The 19,296-nt window shown below is 59.4% G+C and overlaps 1 protein-coding gene across 1 annotated transcript in view; it reads left to right on the top strand.

The window, feature by feature from the left end:
• Positions 1–685: 685 nt before the first annotated feature.
• Positions 686–19,296, top strand: part of CFAP46 (cilia and flagella associated protein 46) — a 67,681-nt gene continuing 49,070 nt past the window's right edge. Inside the window, exons 1-19 of the mRNA XM_075533488.1 lie at positions 686–734; positions 1,113–1,237; positions 1,335–1,466; positions 2,032–2,096; positions 2,914–3,078; positions 5,314–5,437; positions 8,633–8,727; positions 10,220–10,330; positions 11,937–12,036; positions 12,913–13,011; positions 13,665–13,855; positions 15,249–15,477; positions 15,912–16,032; positions 16,311–16,434; positions 16,776–16,906; positions 17,426–17,553; positions 18,075–18,208; positions 18,488–18,700; positions 19,053–19,218. Of these exons, the coding sequence (XP_075389603.1) occupies positions 686–734; positions 1,113–1,237; positions 1,335–1,466; positions 2,032–2,096; positions 2,914–3,078; positions 5,314–5,437; positions 8,633–8,727; positions 10,220–10,330; positions 11,937–12,036; positions 12,913–13,011; positions 13,665–13,855; positions 15,249–15,477; positions 15,912–16,032; positions 16,311–16,434; positions 16,776–16,906; positions 17,426–17,553; positions 18,075–18,208; positions 18,488–18,700; positions 19,053–19,218 (2,502 nt within the window). The remainder of the gene's footprint in view (positions 735–1,112; positions 1,238–1,334; positions 1,467–2,031; positions 2,097–2,913; positions 3,079–5,313; positions 5,438–8,632; positions 8,728–10,219; positions 10,331–11,936; positions 12,037–12,912; positions 13,012–13,664; positions 13,856–15,248; positions 15,478–15,911; positions 16,033–16,310; positions 16,435–16,775; positions 16,907–17,425; positions 17,554–18,074; positions 18,209–18,487; positions 18,701–19,052; positions 19,219–19,296) is intronic.

The raw sequence follows: 19,296 nt of genomic DNA, 5'->3' as shown, positions 1-19,296 counted from the left end.
GGGAGTCCTGACAATTGGGGTGCCAACGCCTCTCTCCAGGGGTCTCTCCCGCCTGGTGGCCCTTGGCTTCCCCAAACACGATGTCCTCCTGCCCACATCTGCAGTGGTCTGCTGTTCAGGGTTGTCACTGACTGGACTTCTATTCCAGTCTGGCTCAGTCAGGAGGCTCGCGGGGGGCTTGTCCACCACGGTGACGCTGCTGGCATGCTTCCCGCATCACTGCGGTGTGCGCCACCACGACCGTGACGCAGAGACTCGCAGCGCGGTGGGTGGTTACCTGCAGGCAGAGTGCGGGTCTGTGCTGGGGGGGGCTCCTCCCACCAGGCTTATCCGGATGCCACGCCCATCGGCAACCCCCCCCCCCCCACTCCATTACCAAGGCAGGGATGTACGACCGCCCCTGCCGTCTCTGTCCGCCTTCACCTTGCAACCAGTGTCTCGCTCCGTCCTCAGGCCAATCTCCGGGAAGTTACCCACTCCGGATGGATCTCGTCCTTGCCCCATCACAGCCCCAAGAACAGGCACCCGCGCAGGCAACTGGGCGCCGGCCAACGGTGGCCCCGCCTCCGACCCGTAGGTCGGGCGTCCCTCCCGTCGCTAGGCAACTACCGCGCTGGTGACCTAGGACACCGACCAACTGTAGGTGGTGGTGCTGCCGGACTCCTGAGCCCCGGGCGTCAGCACAATGGACCTGATCATTACCCAGCAGCTGGCCCATGCTGACAGCCAGCAAGGTGGGCCCACGACCACGGCGACCCCCGCTCCGAGGAGATTGGGATGTGGGGACCCGGCACGGTCCCACCCCCGCAATCCCGCGCAGCTCGCTGGCCTCGCACTGCGGTGGGGACAGAGTCAGGCTCGGGTGCCTTTTCCACAGGACGCCGCTACCCACTGAGCAAGATCCCCGACCCCCACCCCACCCCCACCCCGTCCTCTGCGCTTCTCGGGGCGGGAGGGACCCATGGGAGGCGGTGAGAAGGGAAGGGTGCTGTGGACTTCCACAGGGGTCCTCTTAGGGCAGGGCCAAGCTCCTGACCCCAGGACCACCTGCCATAACTCAATGATGCGGTCGGCAGCGGCGAGTGACCGGTTCTCGCCCACCGTGTGCACAGATGTGGCCTCCCTGTGGAAAGCTTATGAGCTGATCAAGTCGGCCAACCTGGGCAAGTCCGAGTTCGACCCTACTGAAAGCTTCAGCCCCGACCTGTTCATCCTGTGTGCCGAGCAGGCGCTCAAGGTCTGTCTGGGACCCCTCACCCAAGGGGCATATGAGGTGGGCAGGGATCAATGGCACACAGGATCTAGGGCCTGTGAGGACTCTCTCTGGCTTCCAGATGGGACAGCAGGACATGAGCCAGGACTGCATCCAGATGTACTTCAAGGTCAAGGGGCCCGTCACCCAGTTTTTGGGCCGTGCACACCTGTGCCGAGCCCAACTGTGCGCCCCAAAGTCCCCGGAGAACCTGGTGAGTTGGTGGGCCTCGGGGTCTCCCCATCTTACTCCCCACTGTTCATCTGACTTAGAAGTCCTGGCTGTAACACTGCCATGTTCTTGGTGGCCAGGCCACTTCTATCATGTCCATTCAAACTCCCAGTGACCCTGTGGGACAGAGCAGGACTGTCCCTGTGGGTGTCTGAGGCTGGTGGTCTTCCTGGGACCAGACAGCCCTTCTTTCTCTGGGAGCAGTCAGCAGGTTTGACTCCTGGCCTTGCTGTTCATCTGCAGCCAACAGTCATCCCACAGCACCCTCGGGCTCTTTCCCATTGGGAAAGGGTTGCCTATTTGTTGTCCTCTGAGTGAGCTTCCCCTGGGGACCACAGGAGACGTGTCCAAGGCTCACCCTTCGACCCAATGTGCCTGCCTGGATAGCTCTCAGAATAATGTTCAGCAACGTGAAGCTTGATACCTAACCCACGTCCATAGCCAGCTGAGAAGCCAGGTGCCTGTCCAGAGACTGTCCAGCAACTGTGGAAGCCAGGCTGCCCTGGGTGCCGCCCGCAGGGTGACTGGGTGCTCGGTGCCTATTTCAGGCGGAGTTCGATGATTGCGTGACCCAGTACATGAAGACAATAAACTTTGCCAAAGGGGAGCCCAGGTAGGTCAGCCAGGGGCCAGTCCCCTTGGTGTTGTGGACACTCGGAACTGGGGTGGGCCGAGGCTCTGCCTGCTGGGGCACACGGGTCTCTGTCCTGCTTCTTTTCTGTGGGTTCACTGTGCCTGTGACTGGCCTCTCCCCAACACTTCTGTATGATTGGCTGGAGTCTGTGTTCTTGACTGCCTTACTCAAGTCTCCAGCCCACCAGGGAACATATCTGTGTCTAGAACTACCGTGGTAGGGGATGGATGGTGGTGTCCTTCTTCTTCTTTTCATGTGCCTGAAGCCCATGGGATAAAGCCAGGCAATGGTTCGGGGTTACATTTTGCTTCTATTGCCCCCAGGGCCGGCCCGCCTCCAGGCTCTCCTCTCTCCACCTCTCTGTGCCCCATGCCCATGTCCTGCTCTCCCACCCCTACCGCTCGGTCCCCTCCCCTACCTTTCCCCTGGCTGATGCCCGGCCTTCTCTCTGGACACAGTGGAGATGTGCCACACATACACTCGACCCTGCTGTGCACTCCCAGTCTTGTCACCCCCACCATGGGGGCCGCTGGGAGGCCCAGGCCGGAGGAGCTCCCTGGGATCCTTTCAGGGGCCTTGGCCAGCTTGTGGGATGCCCAAGGGAGGGAGGAGGCATCAATTGGGGCAGAGCTAGAGCCATGGGACCAATGATGGCTGCCCTGGAGGAGGCTGGGGGACAGCTAGGCTTTTGTCACTTGCTGGGGATGGCGAGGGTGCGGACTTCCTCCCATGAAGGGCTTTGAGTTGCATTGTGGGAGCCGGTGTGACCTGGGCCCCCCTCTGACCCTGCCCGCAGGTATTACTTCCTGGTCTATAATGCCTCGGTGCTCTACTGGCAAATGGTGAGGCCGTTCCTCAAGCCTGGCTTCCGCCATCACCTCATCTCCAGCCTCTCACAGATCGTCCAGGTGTTAGCCCAGACCAAGGAGGAGGACAAGGAGTGGCAGGCCACGCTGATGCTGTGAGTCCAGCCCTCCCTCCGCCTCCCAACTCACCCGTCCACTCTGGGGGTCTCAGGAGGCCCCAGGCCTCAAAAAAGAAACCAAAAGTGGTTTCCCATGGAGGGCTTATGAGATCAGAAAGACCCTTAATCGAGGCGAGGTCAGCTTACTCAGGGGCAGGCAGTGACCACTCTTTGACACTCGGTGCTGGGACTGGGACAATGACAAACACCGGAGGGCGCCTGGCACCCACTCACTGTCTCCCTGGCCCCCTCTCATCAGCAGCCCCTCTGCTTGTCCTGGATCTCCTCGCAGGGAGAACCCCATGCGGCTGCCTGCCGCTCCTCATTGTTGGTTCCCCGGTGCTGCCAGGTGCCACTGGGCACCCTGCAGGCCGGAATGAAGCTCAGCCCAGCTGCGCCATCCCCACGATGCTTAGGTTTGAGCCATGTTGCAGCCTCGGGGTCAGTCCATCTCGATCCCCTCGGGATCTTCCTCTATTTCTCCGACTTTCTGCTTCACCAAGTGTGGCGTCCCTGTCCAGGACCAGCCCCTTAGAGGACGTGTCGGAGTGAATGAGCAGCCTGATTCCATGGCCATCGCAGAGCCTGCTCACTGGCTGGCATGGCACATGGGGAAGGACTCGGGGTGTTTCGCACTGGGAAGCAGTTAGGAGCGCGGTTGATAAAAACGTCCTGGTTTTGATTGCTGTGTGAACAAGGCCTGTTGCTTCTCTTGCGTGGGCAGTGGGGACACGAGGTGGAGAATGCTGACAAGGCGGCCCCTACAGCGTGTGTCTGGGGGCACCGTCACCCCACAGCCCCACGTTCTGGGCTACTCAGTGGGGGAGGAGTGGTGTCTCTGTGGGTACCAGCCGTGTCCCTTCCGTGGCTGAAGGTGGCGAGTGACTTCGCACGTGTCTGCCGGCCATTTGTGTGACGTGCTTATTTCATTAGGCTCGTTGTTGTTGTTTTTTAACAAGCTGAAATACTCCTCCTATTATCTCGACACCAGTCCACCAGCAGCAGGTCAGGGTGCCGGGAACACACTCTTCCACTCTGAGACGGACTGGGCCCTCTCCATCCATCATTTTCTGAAAAGCAGTTTTTAATTTGGACAAAGTCTAATTTATTCATTTGTTTCTGTTTGTGGTTAGTGGGTTTGGGCTCCCAGATTGCTTCTCTGGGGGGCTTTGTGGTCTTTGCCCCTACCTTTAAGGCTGAGTCGTTTTGAGCCCGTTTCCTGTGGGAGCCGGGGGCCCCCTCTCCCCTCAGGCCTTCTATGTCCCAGCCCCGCTGGCTAAGAAGGCCCCCCTCTCCCCATGGGCCTTCTCCTGGCCAAGAACTCACTGCTGTTCCTCGTGGCTCCCTCTGCAAGCATGTCCGCTTGTCCTGGGGGCTGCTTCTCAGACAGGCCCCCACTCCCCTGGCCAGACAATGGGTCCACGTCACGGGCATGGATGCGACCTGCTCTGGGCTCTGCAGTGCGACTCAGAGGCCTGATCTAGCTATGGGCACACATGGTGCACGGGTGGCCCTCATGTGGTGCAGTGACATGCTCAGCAAGGGACGGGGCCCCTAACCCTAGTGCTGCCTCCTGGTTTTAAAACTCCGCTCAGAGAATCTTGAGGGTCATCAACATTTTAGCAAGAGAAACATGGACATAAGTGCACGTGAGCATGAATGTTCTGGGTGTGGGTGAACTGTCACTAGGGGGAGTGGCTGCATGTCTACTCTGATGGCAGAGGGCCCGGTCGGTGGCAGGGGGTGGGGGCGGTGGCTGAGGAGCCCCAGCAGCAGACTGCAGCTCAAGCTGTGTAATAGTGTCCGGCTGCTGGCTGGGGCCTGTCAGTCTGCACGCGCGCTTGGGGTCAATGAGAGAACGCATCTCAGAGACATCGCCCGGGCTGGAAGCCGGGCTCTGCGGGTGATTAGATCGGCAGTTTGGGGTGCTTTAAAGGGGAATGGAGTACAAAGGCAGACACTCTGTAAGAGGCTCCTTTTTCATGTCCTGGGCTATTGCAGTGTGGGTCGTCGCTGGGTCTTCTGGTTAGTGGCTGCCTCACTATCCTGTCCCCATTTCCCGAGAGCCGACCTGGGCGGTAAAGGGCTCTGTGGTTACTGCTCAAGGGGCTGGTCAACCTCTGGAACTATCTTCCCAGAAGTCGTGAAACATGACAGCTAAAAGGAACCGGGCACTGGCTTTTGAGTAGGAAATGACCGTTACCACCCCACCCCCGGCCCCCTGTCCTGCAGAGAGCTGCTTGAGTGTTACCTGGATGCTGGGAGGCACGAGGATGCTGCCAAGTTCTGCGCCACCGCGGCCCCCTTTATCAAGACCAATGTGCCGCAGAGGTACCGGCAGATGTTCTCCATCATGGTAAAGTGGCCCACAGGAAACGTGCACAATTACGCATTTGTATGCCAGTGTGATAGACAGGGTTCTCTAGAGAAACAAACCCGGGATTCTTAGGATTTTATATGTAAAGAGAGATAGAGGTAGAGACATATACAGCACGAAGGAGTATAACAGCTAATTGGTCCACACAGCAGTACGGAGGACTCAGTTCAACTCACTTCCATGGAACAGTCAATATATTGGAAGTCTTTCAACTCACGAGGGCTGCTGGGTTCAAGGTCAAGGACTCAGACAGCTGAGTCTTTCCTAGGGCAATGCAGGCAGCAAACGACAGGATCCAACAGTCCCAAGCTCAAGTGATATACACACCAGCAGCATGACGAAGCAGGTCTTGAAGGAACTTCAGGTTCTAGCCACACGATCCACGGGTTGGCTGTCCCACAGGTAGTGTAGCTCACAAGTTGAGGCAGAGAACTAGCTAAAGCAGCTGCACGCTGGTCCAATCACCAGAGAGCAAGAGAGAGAGGGGCAGGGCTTGCCGAGCCCTCCAATCAAACTGCAACCATATTAATCCCACATGTTCCTATTGGCTAGGTTGGCACAATAAACCTACCAATCATAGCCAGGGTTCAGAAACCACAATTAGAAACACACAAACCCCTAAGTAGATCGATCCAACCAGACATCAAACAGGCACACACAACCCACAGGGGCCAAGGTGAGTTGGCGAGCAGTGCTGCTGGGGTTCCCACTCATATGCCCTAAAATCTGCCTCTGCGGCCAGCTCTGAGGGGTGCACCCATCCCTGTCTCATCGGGACAGCTGAAAAAGGAAGCACACACTCTATTTGATGGTGGGGGTGTGTGTAATTTTGAGGTCAAGGCTAATATCAAAGTTTTAACGAAGTTCAGGTGATGTTCTCCCAAATCACTGGATTTGCACAGCAAGGTCACAGGGTGCTGTCCCCAGCAAACATCCGCTCTTAGATGGATCCAGGGTTTGAAGGAAGGTCAGGAACACCACAGAGACGAGACAACACAGGAAGACCATCAGCCACAGTGAACGAGGGGCTGTGGCCACGTCCAGATTGGTGCAGGAAGACCGCAGATTGGATCCACACGGGGATCTCATGGACTCAGATCTCACAGACTGCAAGCAGTGGCCTTGGCCTTGGCAAGCTTTCAGCTTGGTGAGAGCCAGAAGCCTGGTCTTTCCATCGGCCATTTAAGTGAGGTCAAAGCTAATGAAGATGGTTTTATAGAACGAACCATCACTGGGGTTAGCCTTGAATTGGCCCTCACGGTCCTGAGAGCAGAGCCTGCTGGGCCATGGCAGGCCACACAGATTCAGACAGAGGTTATGGTGGGTTTTGGGTGCAGATTCAGTTGGAGGTTATGATGGGTTCTGGGTGCAGAGTCAGAGGTTATGGTGGGTTCTGGGTGCAGACAGTCAGAGGTTATGGTGGGTTCTGGGTGCAGATTCAGTCAGAGGTTATGGTGGGTTCTGGGTGCAGAGTCAGAGGTTATGGTGGGTTCTGGGTGCAGATTCAGTCAGAGGTTATGGTGGGTTCTGGGTGCAGAGTCAGAGGTTATGGTGGGTTCTGGGTGCAGACAGTCAGAGGTTATGGTGGGTTCTGGGTGCAGAGTCAGTGAGAGGTTATGGTGGGTTCTGGGTGCAGATTCAGTCAGAGGTTATGGTGGGTTCTGGGTGCAGATTCAGTCAGAGGTTATGATGGGTTCTGGGTGCAAATTCAGTCAGAGGTTATGATGGGTTCTGGGTGCAGAGTTGGTGAGAGATTATGGTGGGTTCTGGGTGCAGAGTCAGTCAGAGGTTATGGTGGGTTCTGGGTGCAGATTCAGTCAGAGGTTATGGTGGGTTCTGGGTGCAGAGATCAGTCAGAGGTTATGGTGGGTTCTGGATGCAGATTTAGAGGTTATCGTGGGTTCTGGGTGCAGATTCAGTCAGAGGTTATGATGGGTGCTGGGTGCAGATTCAGAGGTTATGATGGATTCTGGGTGCAGAGTCAGAGGTTATGGTGGGTTCTGGGTGCAGATTCAGTCAGAGGTTATGATGGGTGCTGGATGCAGATTCAGTCAGAGGTTATGGTGGGTTCTGGGTGCAGATTCAGTCAGAGGTTATGATGGGTTCTGGGTGCAGATTCAGTCAGAGATTATGGTAGGTTCTGGGTGCAGATTCAGTCAGAGGTTATGGTGGGTTCTGGGTGCAGATTCAGTCAGAGGTTATGGTGGGTTCTCGGTGCAGATTCAGTCAGAGGTTATGGTGGGTTCTGGGTGCAGAATCAGTCAGAGGTTATGGTGGGTTCTGGGTGCAGAGTCAGTCGGAGGTTTTGGTGGGTCTGGGTGCAGAGTCAGAGGTTATGGTGGGTTCTGGGTACAGAGATCTGACAGATTATGGGGCTCCGGGGTCGCAGTTGAGAATTGGTCGGTTTCCCGGAGGACACAGGGTGGTCACCAGGACTGATGGTGACGGGCGAGTTTTTAGGACGTGGAAGACTTCACTGGCAGGACGACGGCCAAGCAGAGGGCGCTGCGGAGTTAGTGTCTTTTCCCACGGCAATAAGGCACCCTGGATCCTGTCAGCCAGCAAGGACTGTCCTATGCGCCTGTCCTTGAGAAACCTGGCCCCCCACAGGCACCCTGGCGCCGCCCCTGTGGACTTCTTTCTGTCACCCAAACTCAGAGGACGTTGGGAAAGGACAAGGCTGAGCGAGCGGAGGGCACCCAGGGTGGCCCTGAGGTGCTGAGAGCTGGTGTGCGGGAGGGCCGGCCAGCTTCACATGGTGATGGTTTTGTCTAATACAGGTTTCTAAGATTTCGCAGCAACACAAACGGACTTACCCTTGCAAACATGTTTAGAAGAAACCCCCCTCTTTATGATGTGAGGACGCGCTCAGCTTAACCCTGACACTTTGAAACAAAATGAAACATTTCTCCTCCCTTGTCACTCTGCATGGCTGCCTCGGTGACCGGAAGCTGTGAGGCGTCAGTAAGGACCACAGACCGTGTGTCTGCCCAGGAGAATTGGCTCAGCTTCCATCTGAGGAGCTCAGTAGGGAGCACGGTGGCAGGAGACTTGCAAATGAGAAATACAAGAAACTTTAAATTGGGGCACAAGAGGCTTTCAGAAGTTGTGGGACATGGAATAGAGCTAATTATTTGTTTGACCCAATTAACATTTGGACCCCTTTTACGGTAGGTCCGTTATGAATTAATGGATGAGTCTCATTTCCGAGAAGAAATGAAGTCTTCCAGTAGTCTGACCGCCTCTTTCTACGTGAACATGCTGAAAGCGTAAGTCGCCTGGGAGGGGCAGCCCTGCGGGGGGCAGGCGGGGCCTCAGGGGCAGTGGGGGAGAACTCCTGTGATGGACAGGGCACAGGACTACTGGAGGAGCGCCAGCCCTGCCCCCTCCTGTCCGCAGCGAGATCACAGGGAGCCAGCGAGGCAGAAGTGGCCTCTGAGCTGTCTCTGAGGACGAGGCTGGAGATTTGGTGGGGGAAGGAGGAGGAGGAGGTGGCAAAGGGGCAAGGGACAGCAGGAGGAGACATTCGGACATGAGGTCCTGTAAGGATAGCAGAGACCTGAGTGGTCACAGGAAAGGAGAGAGAGGGAGCACAGGGATTGTGGGAGCTCAACTGGAGGGGCATTTACAGGGTGAGCGTACGTGTGGTGGGGACACAGTGTGAGTGTGAGTGTGAGTGTGAGGGGGCAGGATGTGAGCGTAAGGGGACAAGTGAGTGTGTGAGGGGACACAGTGTAAGTGTGAGGGGCAGGGTGTGTGAGGGGACACAGTGAGAGTGAGGGGACACAGTGTGAGTGTGAGAGTGAGGGGAAACTGTGAGTGTGAGGGCATACAGGGTGAGTGTGAGTGTGAGGGGCACAGTGTGTGAGTGTGAGGGCACACAGGGTGAGTGTGAGGGGACACGGTGTGAGTGTGAGGGGACAGAGTGTGAGTGTGAGGGGACACTGTGTGAGTGTGAGGGGACACTGTGAGTGTGAGTGTGAGGGGACACAGGGTGAGTGTGAGGGACAGAGTGTGAGTGTGAGGGGTAGAGTGTGAGTGTGAGGGGCAGAGTGTGAGTGTGAGGGCACACAGGGTGAGTGTGAGGGGCACAGCGTGTGAGTGTGAGGGCACACAGGGTGAGTGTGAGTGTGAGAGGCAGAGTGTGAGTGTGAGGGGACACAGGGTGAGTGTGAGGGGCACAGTGTGTGAGTGTGAGGGCACACAGGGTGAGTGTGAGGGGCACAGTGTGTGAGTGTGAGGGCACACAGGGTGAGTGTGAGGGGCAGAGTGTGAGTGTGAGGGGCACAGTGTGTGCGTGTGAGCGCACACAGGGTGAGTATGAGGGCACACAGGGTGAGTGTGATTGTGAGGGGCAGAGTGTGTGAGTGTGAGGGGACACTGTGAGTGTGAGGGGACACAGGGTGATTGTGAGGGGACACAGGGTGAGTGTGAGGGCACACGGTGTGAGTGTGAGGGGACACAGGGTGAGTGTGAGTGTGAGGGGCAGAGTGTGTGAGTGTGAGGGGACACAGGGTGAGTGTGAGGGCACACGGTGTGAGTGTGAGGGGACACAGGGTGAGTGTGAGGGCACACAGGGTGAGTGTGAGGGCAGTGTGAGTGTGAAGGCACACAGGGTGAGTGTGAGGGGCAGAGTGTGTGAGTGTGAGGGGACACTGAGTGTGAGGGGACACAGGGTGAGTGTGAGGGCACACAGGGTGAGTGTGAGGGCACACAGGGTGAGTGTGGTCGGAGCACATTGCTAATGTTCTCTCGCTCTAGGAAATGGGAGAAAAATGAATTGCCCGAGGATGCCCCCTCCATCCTGAAGGCAGTCCACAGGCGCCTGGGGACGCACAACCACCATCGCCTACCTTTGATCCAGGACGAGAAGTGAGTGGATTTCACACCTGCAAAATGTGAAGAGAGAGGGGGGGGATCGTGATGACACCCAACTCCCACACCCCGTCTGCGCCGACAGTCTGCCGTGCGCATGGTGCCCATCGTGGAAGGTCAGCAGTGCTGGTCCACCGGCCCGCCCTGGGCTGACCGCTCCTGTAAGGAAAGCCGCGGCAGTCTCCTCCGCCCATGGGTGCTGTGGGTCAGCATCAGTCCGATGGCAGGTCCCTCTCACTTTGCGAAAGTGGAGTCGCTTAGGAAAGGCCGCAGGAAGGCCTGTTTCCTTGAGTAGAAAGGAGTCCTGGAAGGACTGGGGCATGGGCTCCCCCGGCCCGGCCCCCAGCAGGGACAGCTGTGTCAGGTAACTCCTTCCCCCCAAAGCCTTGCCTGCCTGTGAACACCAGGCTTATTTGGGGTCCTTGGCCAGGTGGTTTGGCACGAAAACTCCCACAGAAACGAGTGGTGGCTGCTTCTTGAGAGATCCGGAGAGGCCTGGCTTCCAGCCATCCTTTGGTTTATTTATCTTTCCCCTTCCTTTTCCCGGTGGGTGTGGCTCCGTAGCCGTGGGCTACGTGGGTAGCTCTGTGCATGACCCTCGGCCTGTGAGCACAAGCCTGCTCCGACCGTCCTCACGGGTTCCGGCGGCTGCGCCCATTGTTGCAGCCCGGCTCGGTGTATCTGGGCCATGGTCCTGCTCGTTTCCACAGCCCCTCTACTTTAGCCTGTGTGACGCCTGCCTTCCCCAAGGACTGCTCTCTCCTGATGACCTGTCGCAGCATATGAGACGCTATTCCCCTCCACCCGCATCCAGTCTAATAGCAGCCTGGCTGGGCTTCCGTCTGCCTTCTGCTTAGTGGTCTTAGTGATGCACAGCCCCGGACCTCTGAACATGTGTTTAAGAGCAAGGACGTCCCCTGGGGGACTGAGGTGCACCTGACTCAAGCGTGGCCTCTTGAGCATGCCCTCACCTGTCTCTGCTGTGCCCCGAGCTTCCTGTCCCTGCCCAGCCACCAGCCTGCCTCCTGCGTGCACTCAGTGCAGATGACCATGGCCACAGCTGCCCTCCGTAGCCCGTCTCTCCACGTGTGATAAGGGTTACTGATCTGTGAGCTCTTCCTGAAAATGAGGGCGGGGGGGGGGGGTGATTGGCACCTGGCTGACCTGCGATGGGAGGGGCCAGGTTTAGAGTCAGAGATAGAGGTCCTTCCTCACCCCCATGTCCCCTGCCCGGCCCAGCTGTTGTGTGTGTGTGTAGGGGGGGAGCAGCATGCACCCCGGACTCTGCCTGCACCTGGACTCTGACTTGCAGACAGGAAACAATGCCCTTGGCACAGGCTGGCTGTGCGTCCTCCAGTCCAGCAAGACGGTCACCCCAAGGCTGGAGAGCTGGAGTCACCTGGGGAAATGGCTTGACTCGGCCCCCCACCCCCCGCCCCCCAGCTGTGCCAGCGACCTCCCTTCCTATATGTCAGGGACGCCTTTCTGCTACTCCATCCTGTTTCCTGGACAGTCCCTCCCGGGCTGACCGCCTGTCCCATGGGACCTTGTGTGACTGGCATGTCCCTGTCACCGTGAGACCCTGACTACTCCTCTCCCCCAGGATTCTCCTGCTGTTTGAGCTGGCGCGACTGTCCCTGAACCTGAGGTCCGAGGAGGTTGCTTCCGGCTGCATCGCAGACCTGAAGAAAATGGAGGATCTGGTATGGCCATGCCGTGCCCACTGCACATGACGACACCCGCCCTGGAATGACCCCCCCCCACTACCTGGTGGGGGACCCATCTCCCCAAGGTCCTGCTCCTCAGGGTCTGCAGGGTCACTCTACACTGGCCGACCACATTCACACAGCTGCTCCCCACTTCACTGCACCGGACAGCCACATCCAGGGAGCCAGTGGGGCACAGTGTCGATGGGAGAGGAAGGGGCTGATGGGCTGGCCCACCCGACATAACTGGGAGCCATCGAGGGGCACATGGGAGAGGAAGGGGCTAGTAGATCAAGCTCGTGGGATGGGATTCCTCCCCACGAGGTGTGAGCAATGTGCCCACAGAACTCTAGCTCCTGAGAGCAGGTGCACTGCTGCCCGGGGTGGGGAGGGCAGCGGGCCGGACAGCAGGGTCCCAGGTGCGTGGGGACGCTGTGTGTGAATTATGGCGACAGTCTGGGTCTGCCCCCGGGTGTTGTCTGAGACGGCATGACTGGCACATTTAACTGTGTGCACTTAAACTTCAACAAAGCTGTTACCAGGAGACCCGCCACCCGTCAGCACATGAAGGCGGTCATTTGGCAGATGCAAATGACTTTTGTTAACTATGGAGCTCCCCCACCCGTCTCTCGGAGCCCCTCCTGCCCGCCCCTGGACGCATCAGTGTCTGCACGGAGCTACCGGGCTAGCTCGGGGAGTGGGGAATGTTCTGGGGGAGTTTCAGAGGCCCATCAGCGTTGCTGTGCCCGTGTCGTGGGCTGGGGTGTTCCTGGGGAGGAGGCGCCCTGACTTGGCTTTGAATGCCTGCCTGCATGCAAGAGTGGGCTCCTCGCAGCTGTGAAGAAGTATTGTGGGGACCTCCATGTCCGACAGGATCCCGGGAGGCTGATGGAGGTCGAGTGCCTAGAGTGTGAGTTTGAAGCCTTCAAGCTGGAGAGTAAGATGAAAGGCTACGCCCGAGTGGCTGTGGAGGTGAGCGGTACCCGCTCCTCACACTCCCCTCCCCACCCCAGGCCTCCTTGCTGATTCTGACCTGGGCCTGGCTCAAGGTAGAGGGCAATTCTGGGGCCTCCGTTTCCACCCCCTGTGAAGGCGGGGGGCAGGGCACCATGAGCCACCAGGTCCCACAGGTGGAGAGGAGAGCGTGGGGGTCACAGGAAGGACCCTTAACCCCAGCGGTCACGACCCAGGCATCCTGCCCCAGTGACAGCAGGAGACAGCAGGATGCAGTGACAGCAGGATGCAAACAAAACCCAAAAGCAGACTCACAGCCATCGAGTCCGTGTTGACACACCACAACCCTTTAGGACAGGGTAGAATTGCCCCTGTGGGCTTCTGAGACTACTGCGATGGCAGCAGAAAGCCCGTCTCTGGCCGAGTAGCTGGTGGTTTTGAGCTGCTGATGTTGCAGTTAGCCGCCCAAACGGGCATTCATTTCCCGGGAGACAGTGGTTCTGGGAAGCCCAGGACAGGGAAACCACATGGGGGTGGGGGTGGGAGTGGGGGGGTTGTCCAGCTCTCTCCTGAGGCCACCAGCTGTCCCTGCCCTGTGTGCCTGGTGGGGAACGGCCTCTTGCCCCATGGGCCCCAGGGGCGGTCGCCAGGTGATGCTCTGCTCTTCCCAGAACCAGCTTCGCATCATCCAGCAGCTGGAGGTGGTACTGCAGCGTGCCCAGCACCTGGGAGACCCCAACGTCATCCACGTGGTGTGCACCACGCTGTGGAACCTCTGCCTCCCCCTGCTCCAGCACAACCTGCGCCACCACCTGCGCAGGGCCCTAGCCAGCATCGCTGAGGTCCTGGAGAAGATGGACAGGTAGGCACCTGTGTGCCACCACAGGCCGTGGACAGAGCCCCGGCTGCCACAGAGCTCACCTTGCTGTCTGACAAAGGGGAGTCTGCGGGAGGCTAGAGGCCCTGAGCCTGCACCCCTGGCAAGTGGCCAAGGTGGCTGGAGACTGCTCCCAGCCTCTCAGCAGGGACCCTAGGCCAGCACCAGGTCAGGCCCTAGAGACACCCAGAGAGAGACATGGCCCAGAAGTGTTCTTGGATCTGCTTCCTGCTGCTGGGGGTCGCCTACACCTGCCTCTCTATTGTCTTCTACACCTGTCTGTACTGAGATCCACACCTGCAACCACAGCTACAGCTACACCCACACCTACGTCTTCTTCGACACTGTGTTAGTCTGGGTAGACTAGAAAAACAAAATTAATAAACACTCATATTTTACAGGAGAGAGTTTTATATAAAGGGCGGTTGTACATTAAGCATCCCAACCCAGTCCAGTTGGGTTGGGATTAGCTCATATGTCCAAAATCGATCTACAAAGTCTTCCTCAATCTCACAAAACACACACTATGATCCAGACTGCAGGAGGAAAGCCGAATCAGTGAGCGTGTAAGCATCTCTGCACTGGCTGGGGTCTCCATGAGGCTTCTCCAGCACCCAGGGCTGCATCAGGGTAGGTCCATGTGGCTTCTTCTCCCCAGGGATGTCTCACAGGAAGTGAGTCTTGCCAGCTGAGGCAAAGAACTAGCTAAGGCACCAGCACATTGGTCCGACCCTCATAGAGCAAGAGACCAGAGAACAAGAAAGGCGAGGCTCACCAAGCCATTTAGCTCTCCACCCTTCAATTAATCCCACATGTGTTCATCACCCAGGTTGGCACAATAAACCTTAACTATCACATACACCTACATCTACACCATGTCTACACCACACCTACGTCTATACCCACACCTACGCCTATGCTTCCATCCTGACCTACATCTACACCTACACCTCCATCCACACCTACACCTCCATCCACACCAATACCGAGTTACATAGGATCTAATCCTGGTTTGGTAATGGCTGCTCCGGCACCCAGGCGCCCCAGCCTGGTGGGTCTGTGGGCACCTGTTCCATGTGCCTCCCTGTCAGGTTGGGGGAGACTGAGGTGGGACCAAATGCACAGCACAGAGCTGGGGAACCTGCCAGGCAAGCACAGCCCACCGGTGTGGGGAACAGAGGGGAAGGCAGTCCAGGGTGGGGAGATGGCATAGGGCACCCCCACACCATGCCCTTCCTCATCATGACCCCCATGCCACACACACACTGTGTCCCCACCATACTCCTCCCTACCGCCCCCCGCAACCTGTGCCCACACTGCCCCCTCCCCCATGCCCCACAGCCTTGTGCCCACACTGCTCTCCCCCTGTGCCCCACAGCCTGTGGGTGCTGCTGCGCTGCCAGGTGCACATGGAGCTGGCCCACCTGGAGGAGGACGAGGACCGCCTGGAGCCCGCACTGGAGCAGCTACGGAAGGCCCAGCGCCTGGACAGCCTGGGCCTCTACCAGGACCGGCTTCACATGGATGCCAACCGCCTGCACCTCTGCACCCTGCTCTACCAGCAGCCCGAGCGCGCGGAGGACATGGCCATCATGGCCATCGAGCAGGTGCCTGCCCGATGCTGGGGAGCCAGGGGAAAAGGGGCAACAGTGGTGGGTGGAGCTGGCCTCTACCCTGTAGGTCCTGGGGAACTGGAGGAGGGGGAGCAGGGATGAGGTCATAGGTCCCTGCCCAGGGATGAGGTCAGGACCTACCCTGTAGGTCCTGAGGAACTGAGGAGGGGGAGCAGGGATGAAGGTCATAGGTCCCTGCCCTGCCTGCCTGCTGGATCCTGGAGGGTCCTGGAGTAAAGGGAGCAGGGGGGTAGACCTGGGGTGGCGGTGCGGCAGGAAGAGGTGGACACATGTCCCTGCCCTGCCTAGCCTGCCCTGGGGTAGTGGGGACAGTGTGGAGTGGGAGGAAGGCTTCTTGTCTGGGGCTCAGGGCCCTTGCGCCTGTCTGGCAGCAGTGGAAGAAGATCCCCAGCACCTTGCCCCTGCAGGCAAAAAAGGTCATGCCCAAGGACAGTGTCCGGAAGAAGCGGGCCTTCCTGGTGAATGCAGGCCTGGCCCTGGCGCCCGACGCCTTCCAGATTGTGCTCAACAGCGAGAACGAGGCCAAAGGTGGGCGAGGAGTGAGGGCACTGAGGGAAGCAGGGGCAAGGATGCCAGGGGGTGCCTATGGAGGCCAGCGGAAACCTGCCAGCCCTCACAGCCAGATCATGGGGTCATAGGACCCCCAATCCACATAGCTCCCCACTCCATGGCCCTCAGGTCACAAGGCCTCTGTCCCCCTGGTCACAGGGTCCTCATAGTCACACAGTTCCCCACTCACATGGCCCCCAGCGTGTCTGAGAGGTTCCCAGGCTCATGGCCTGTCTCCCCCAACCCTCTTCCTGCAGTCTCCCTGGGGAAAAGCAAGAGCCGCTTCTCCGGCCTCTTCGCCAAAGCGCGACACTTCATCATCAGCGTGGAAAAGGCGGCTGGGCACCTCCGGAGACTGGGCAGTGAAAATGACCAGGAGAGGTGTGCGTGCTGCGGCAGCACCACCCCCTATTCACCCCCACCCCCACTCAGCCCCCCACCCTACTCACCCGTGCCCACCTGAAGACCCTCATCCCCATTCACCCTGTGCCCCAGGGTGCTGCCCCCAACTAACCTGCACAACCCCGTTGGGTGACCCCCAGCCCCCACTTATTCGTGCCTTCCTCAGAGGCCTCTACCCCTACTCTCCATGCCCACACCCTATGGGGTAGTCCTCCACCCCTGTTGCCCTGCTGTTCCTGCCACCAGGGGCAGACCCCCACTGCCCCTTGCACCCAGTTTACCTGACCCTGTGCCTCCCTCCCGGCTGGGCCTGGACATAGGATCCAGATCTGGGCAGACCTGGCCAAAGTGGCGAGAAAGCAGGGTGTCTGGGACGTGTGCAGGACCGCCAGCCGCTTCTGCCTGCTCTACGACTACATGAAGACCAAGAAGCCCATCCGGCTTAAGCGAGGTGTGCGGGGGTGCCAAGTAGGCATGGCCAGGCAGTCCACGCTGGCCCCTGACCCCGGCCCCAGGCAGAGCTACAGCAGGTCTCCAGGACAGGGCCGTGTCTCTGAACTCGAGGGGCGGGGCACCTTCAAGTGTAAAAGGATCAGGCTTCGTTGCAGACTCCCCTCGGATATGGACTTCCCCGGCCCCTGCTCTGGTCCTAAGGGCCTCATTCTGGGGCTCGGGCAGGAGAGGGGGAGGCGAACGGCTGGACTCCCGGCCAAGGTGTGCCTGTGTGGGGTGAAGAGACTGCAGGGACCAGGGAGGAGCAGGCTCTGCTTGGGGTGGCCGTCTCGGCACCAGGGACATGAGGGCCCAGGCTACCTGCTGGGACAGGCTGGTGGCAGGGCATCCTCCGTGGGGTGAACGTGGAGCAGAGAGCCCACGCCGGCAGGGGTGGGTCTTGTCCTGCTCCAGGAGTGGTCCCTCCGATGTCTGGGTAGCCCGGAGGCCACACTGACAGTCACTCGGTATTCCGCAGGGAAGAAGAAGCGGGGCCAGGACAAGGCTGTGCACGGCAGCGGGGAGCCGCCCGGGCTCAGCCTGCAGCGGCAGGATATGCCCAGGCTGCTGCGAAAGTTCGCCGAGGTGGGCTTCATCAATGCCGAGGTACGTGCGGGCCGGTATCGTCCACTCATGTGTCCTCGTGCAGGGGGCCAGAGAGCTCCTGGTGTCAGCCCTGAGCACCCTTCAGACTTGCGTCCCTCTGTGTGTGGGGACACAGCAGGCAGGGCCCTACTGTGGTGACAGGACGTTAGTGTCACAGGCAGCAAGGCTGCTGCGGCCACCCCTGAGCTGCCCACCCCTCTCCCCGATGGCCGTGAACCATGCAGTTCAGTGCATACTGAGAGTTGCCAGGAGCTGGCATTTGATGACGTGAGAGGCCATTCTCACTGGACAAGAGAGTGGCTAGCTTGCTTTTGGAGACCCCATGTGGCTGACCAGTGAGCGTGATGGACAGGTGAAGGACCAAACAGTAAGGGACAAGGCAGTGAGGGACTGTGTTCCGGGTACACCGTGGCCTCCTCACATATATGGGTGGGTGTTTGGACGCTGCCTACCTGTGGCTGAGTAGAGAGGGACCAGGTGGCAGCCAGTGAGGGGGCAGCTCTCAGGGGCTCACTCCACAGGCGACAGTCCATCTGCTGAAGTCTGAGGGGGTCCAGCTCAATGACCTCCCCGTCCCTCCTGAAGACACCAGTCAGCACTCGGCCGGCTACCAGGCCACAGTCCCTGAGGAGAATGCAGAGTGGGTCACGTACAGGTAGGGGCCCCACCTCAGCCGGTGACTCACAGGTGCCCAGCACAGTGTGACCTGCACACTTCGGTCAGCTCAGACGGAAGGACAGGTTGCAGAGGCAATGGGGACCTGGGCGGGGTCCATCTGGGTCCGGTGTGGCCGGTGGCTGACCACTGCTTGCCCAACACCCATGGACACCCCAGTTCAGCCCAGGCGCTCAGTGGTCCGGGAGTGGCAGGGCCAGGGCAGAGGCTCCCGGTCAGTTTAGCCCCTGTGTAGTACCCTCGGGGCCTGTGCACGCAGCAACTGGATCGAGAGCCTGTCACAGTACGCCATGAGCAACTGGCTGCGCTCCGCCGAGATTGGGCAGGAGATCGGCGAGGCGTGGATCGTGCAGAACGCAGTGGTGTACGTGCTCAACCACAACCGCCACCTCATCACCGCCGGCCGCCAGAGGGAGCTGGTGGGCGCGCTGCAAACCCTGCTGAACATCGTCAGGACCACTGGCCACAACGGGTGGGCGGGCCGGCGGGGCTGGGGAGGGAGGTGGGCGGAGCCTCAGCGGTGTGCGGGCCGGCGGGGGTGGGAGTCAGGGCCAGTGGGTGGAGTCGAGTCCAGAGAGGGGTTGGGGGGCGCCGCCGGGTTGGCTTGATGCTGGGAGGAAAGACTGAAGAAGACACCGCTAAACTAACAGCCCCCCCGGGGTTGCCCAGTGGGACAGTGGGGACCTCCTGCCGGGGGACTCACGCACGTAGCCCACGTGTGACGATGTCACAGTCCTCGAGAGGGTAGTCTGGGGGCCCCATAGAGTCGGAGCACACAGCCGGTTCTGGGTCGAGCGGCCTCCAACTGGCGCTCCCTTCTCCAGAGACGCAGTCAGCCTGGTGGGGATCTGCAACGCCCTGGCCCGGGGCCTGATTCTCAGCTGGATCCCCGCCCAGACAACGGAGAAGTTCCGGAAACTAATGCGGGGGACGCAGCCGCACGGGGCGCTGGACTCGGGGGCCATCTCGGAGGTCAAGACGGCGCTGGAGGTGTGCGGGGCGGAGGGGGGCACTGGTGGGCTGGGTCAAGCAGGCAGAGGGGTGAGTGCCGGCTCAGGCTCAGTTGCC

The sequence above is a fragment of the Tenrec ecaudatus genome, chromosome 16 (assembly GCF_050624435.1).
Source record: "Tenrec ecaudatus isolate mTenEca1 chromosome 16, mTenEca1.hap1, whole genome shotgun sequence".
Taxonomy (NCBI): Eukaryota; Metazoa; Chordata; class Mammalia; order Afrosoricida; family Tenrecidae; genus Tenrec; species Tenrec ecaudatus.
The sequence above is the reverse complement of the archived record's forward strand: the minus strand, read 5'-3'. Positions and strand labels throughout refer to the sequence as shown.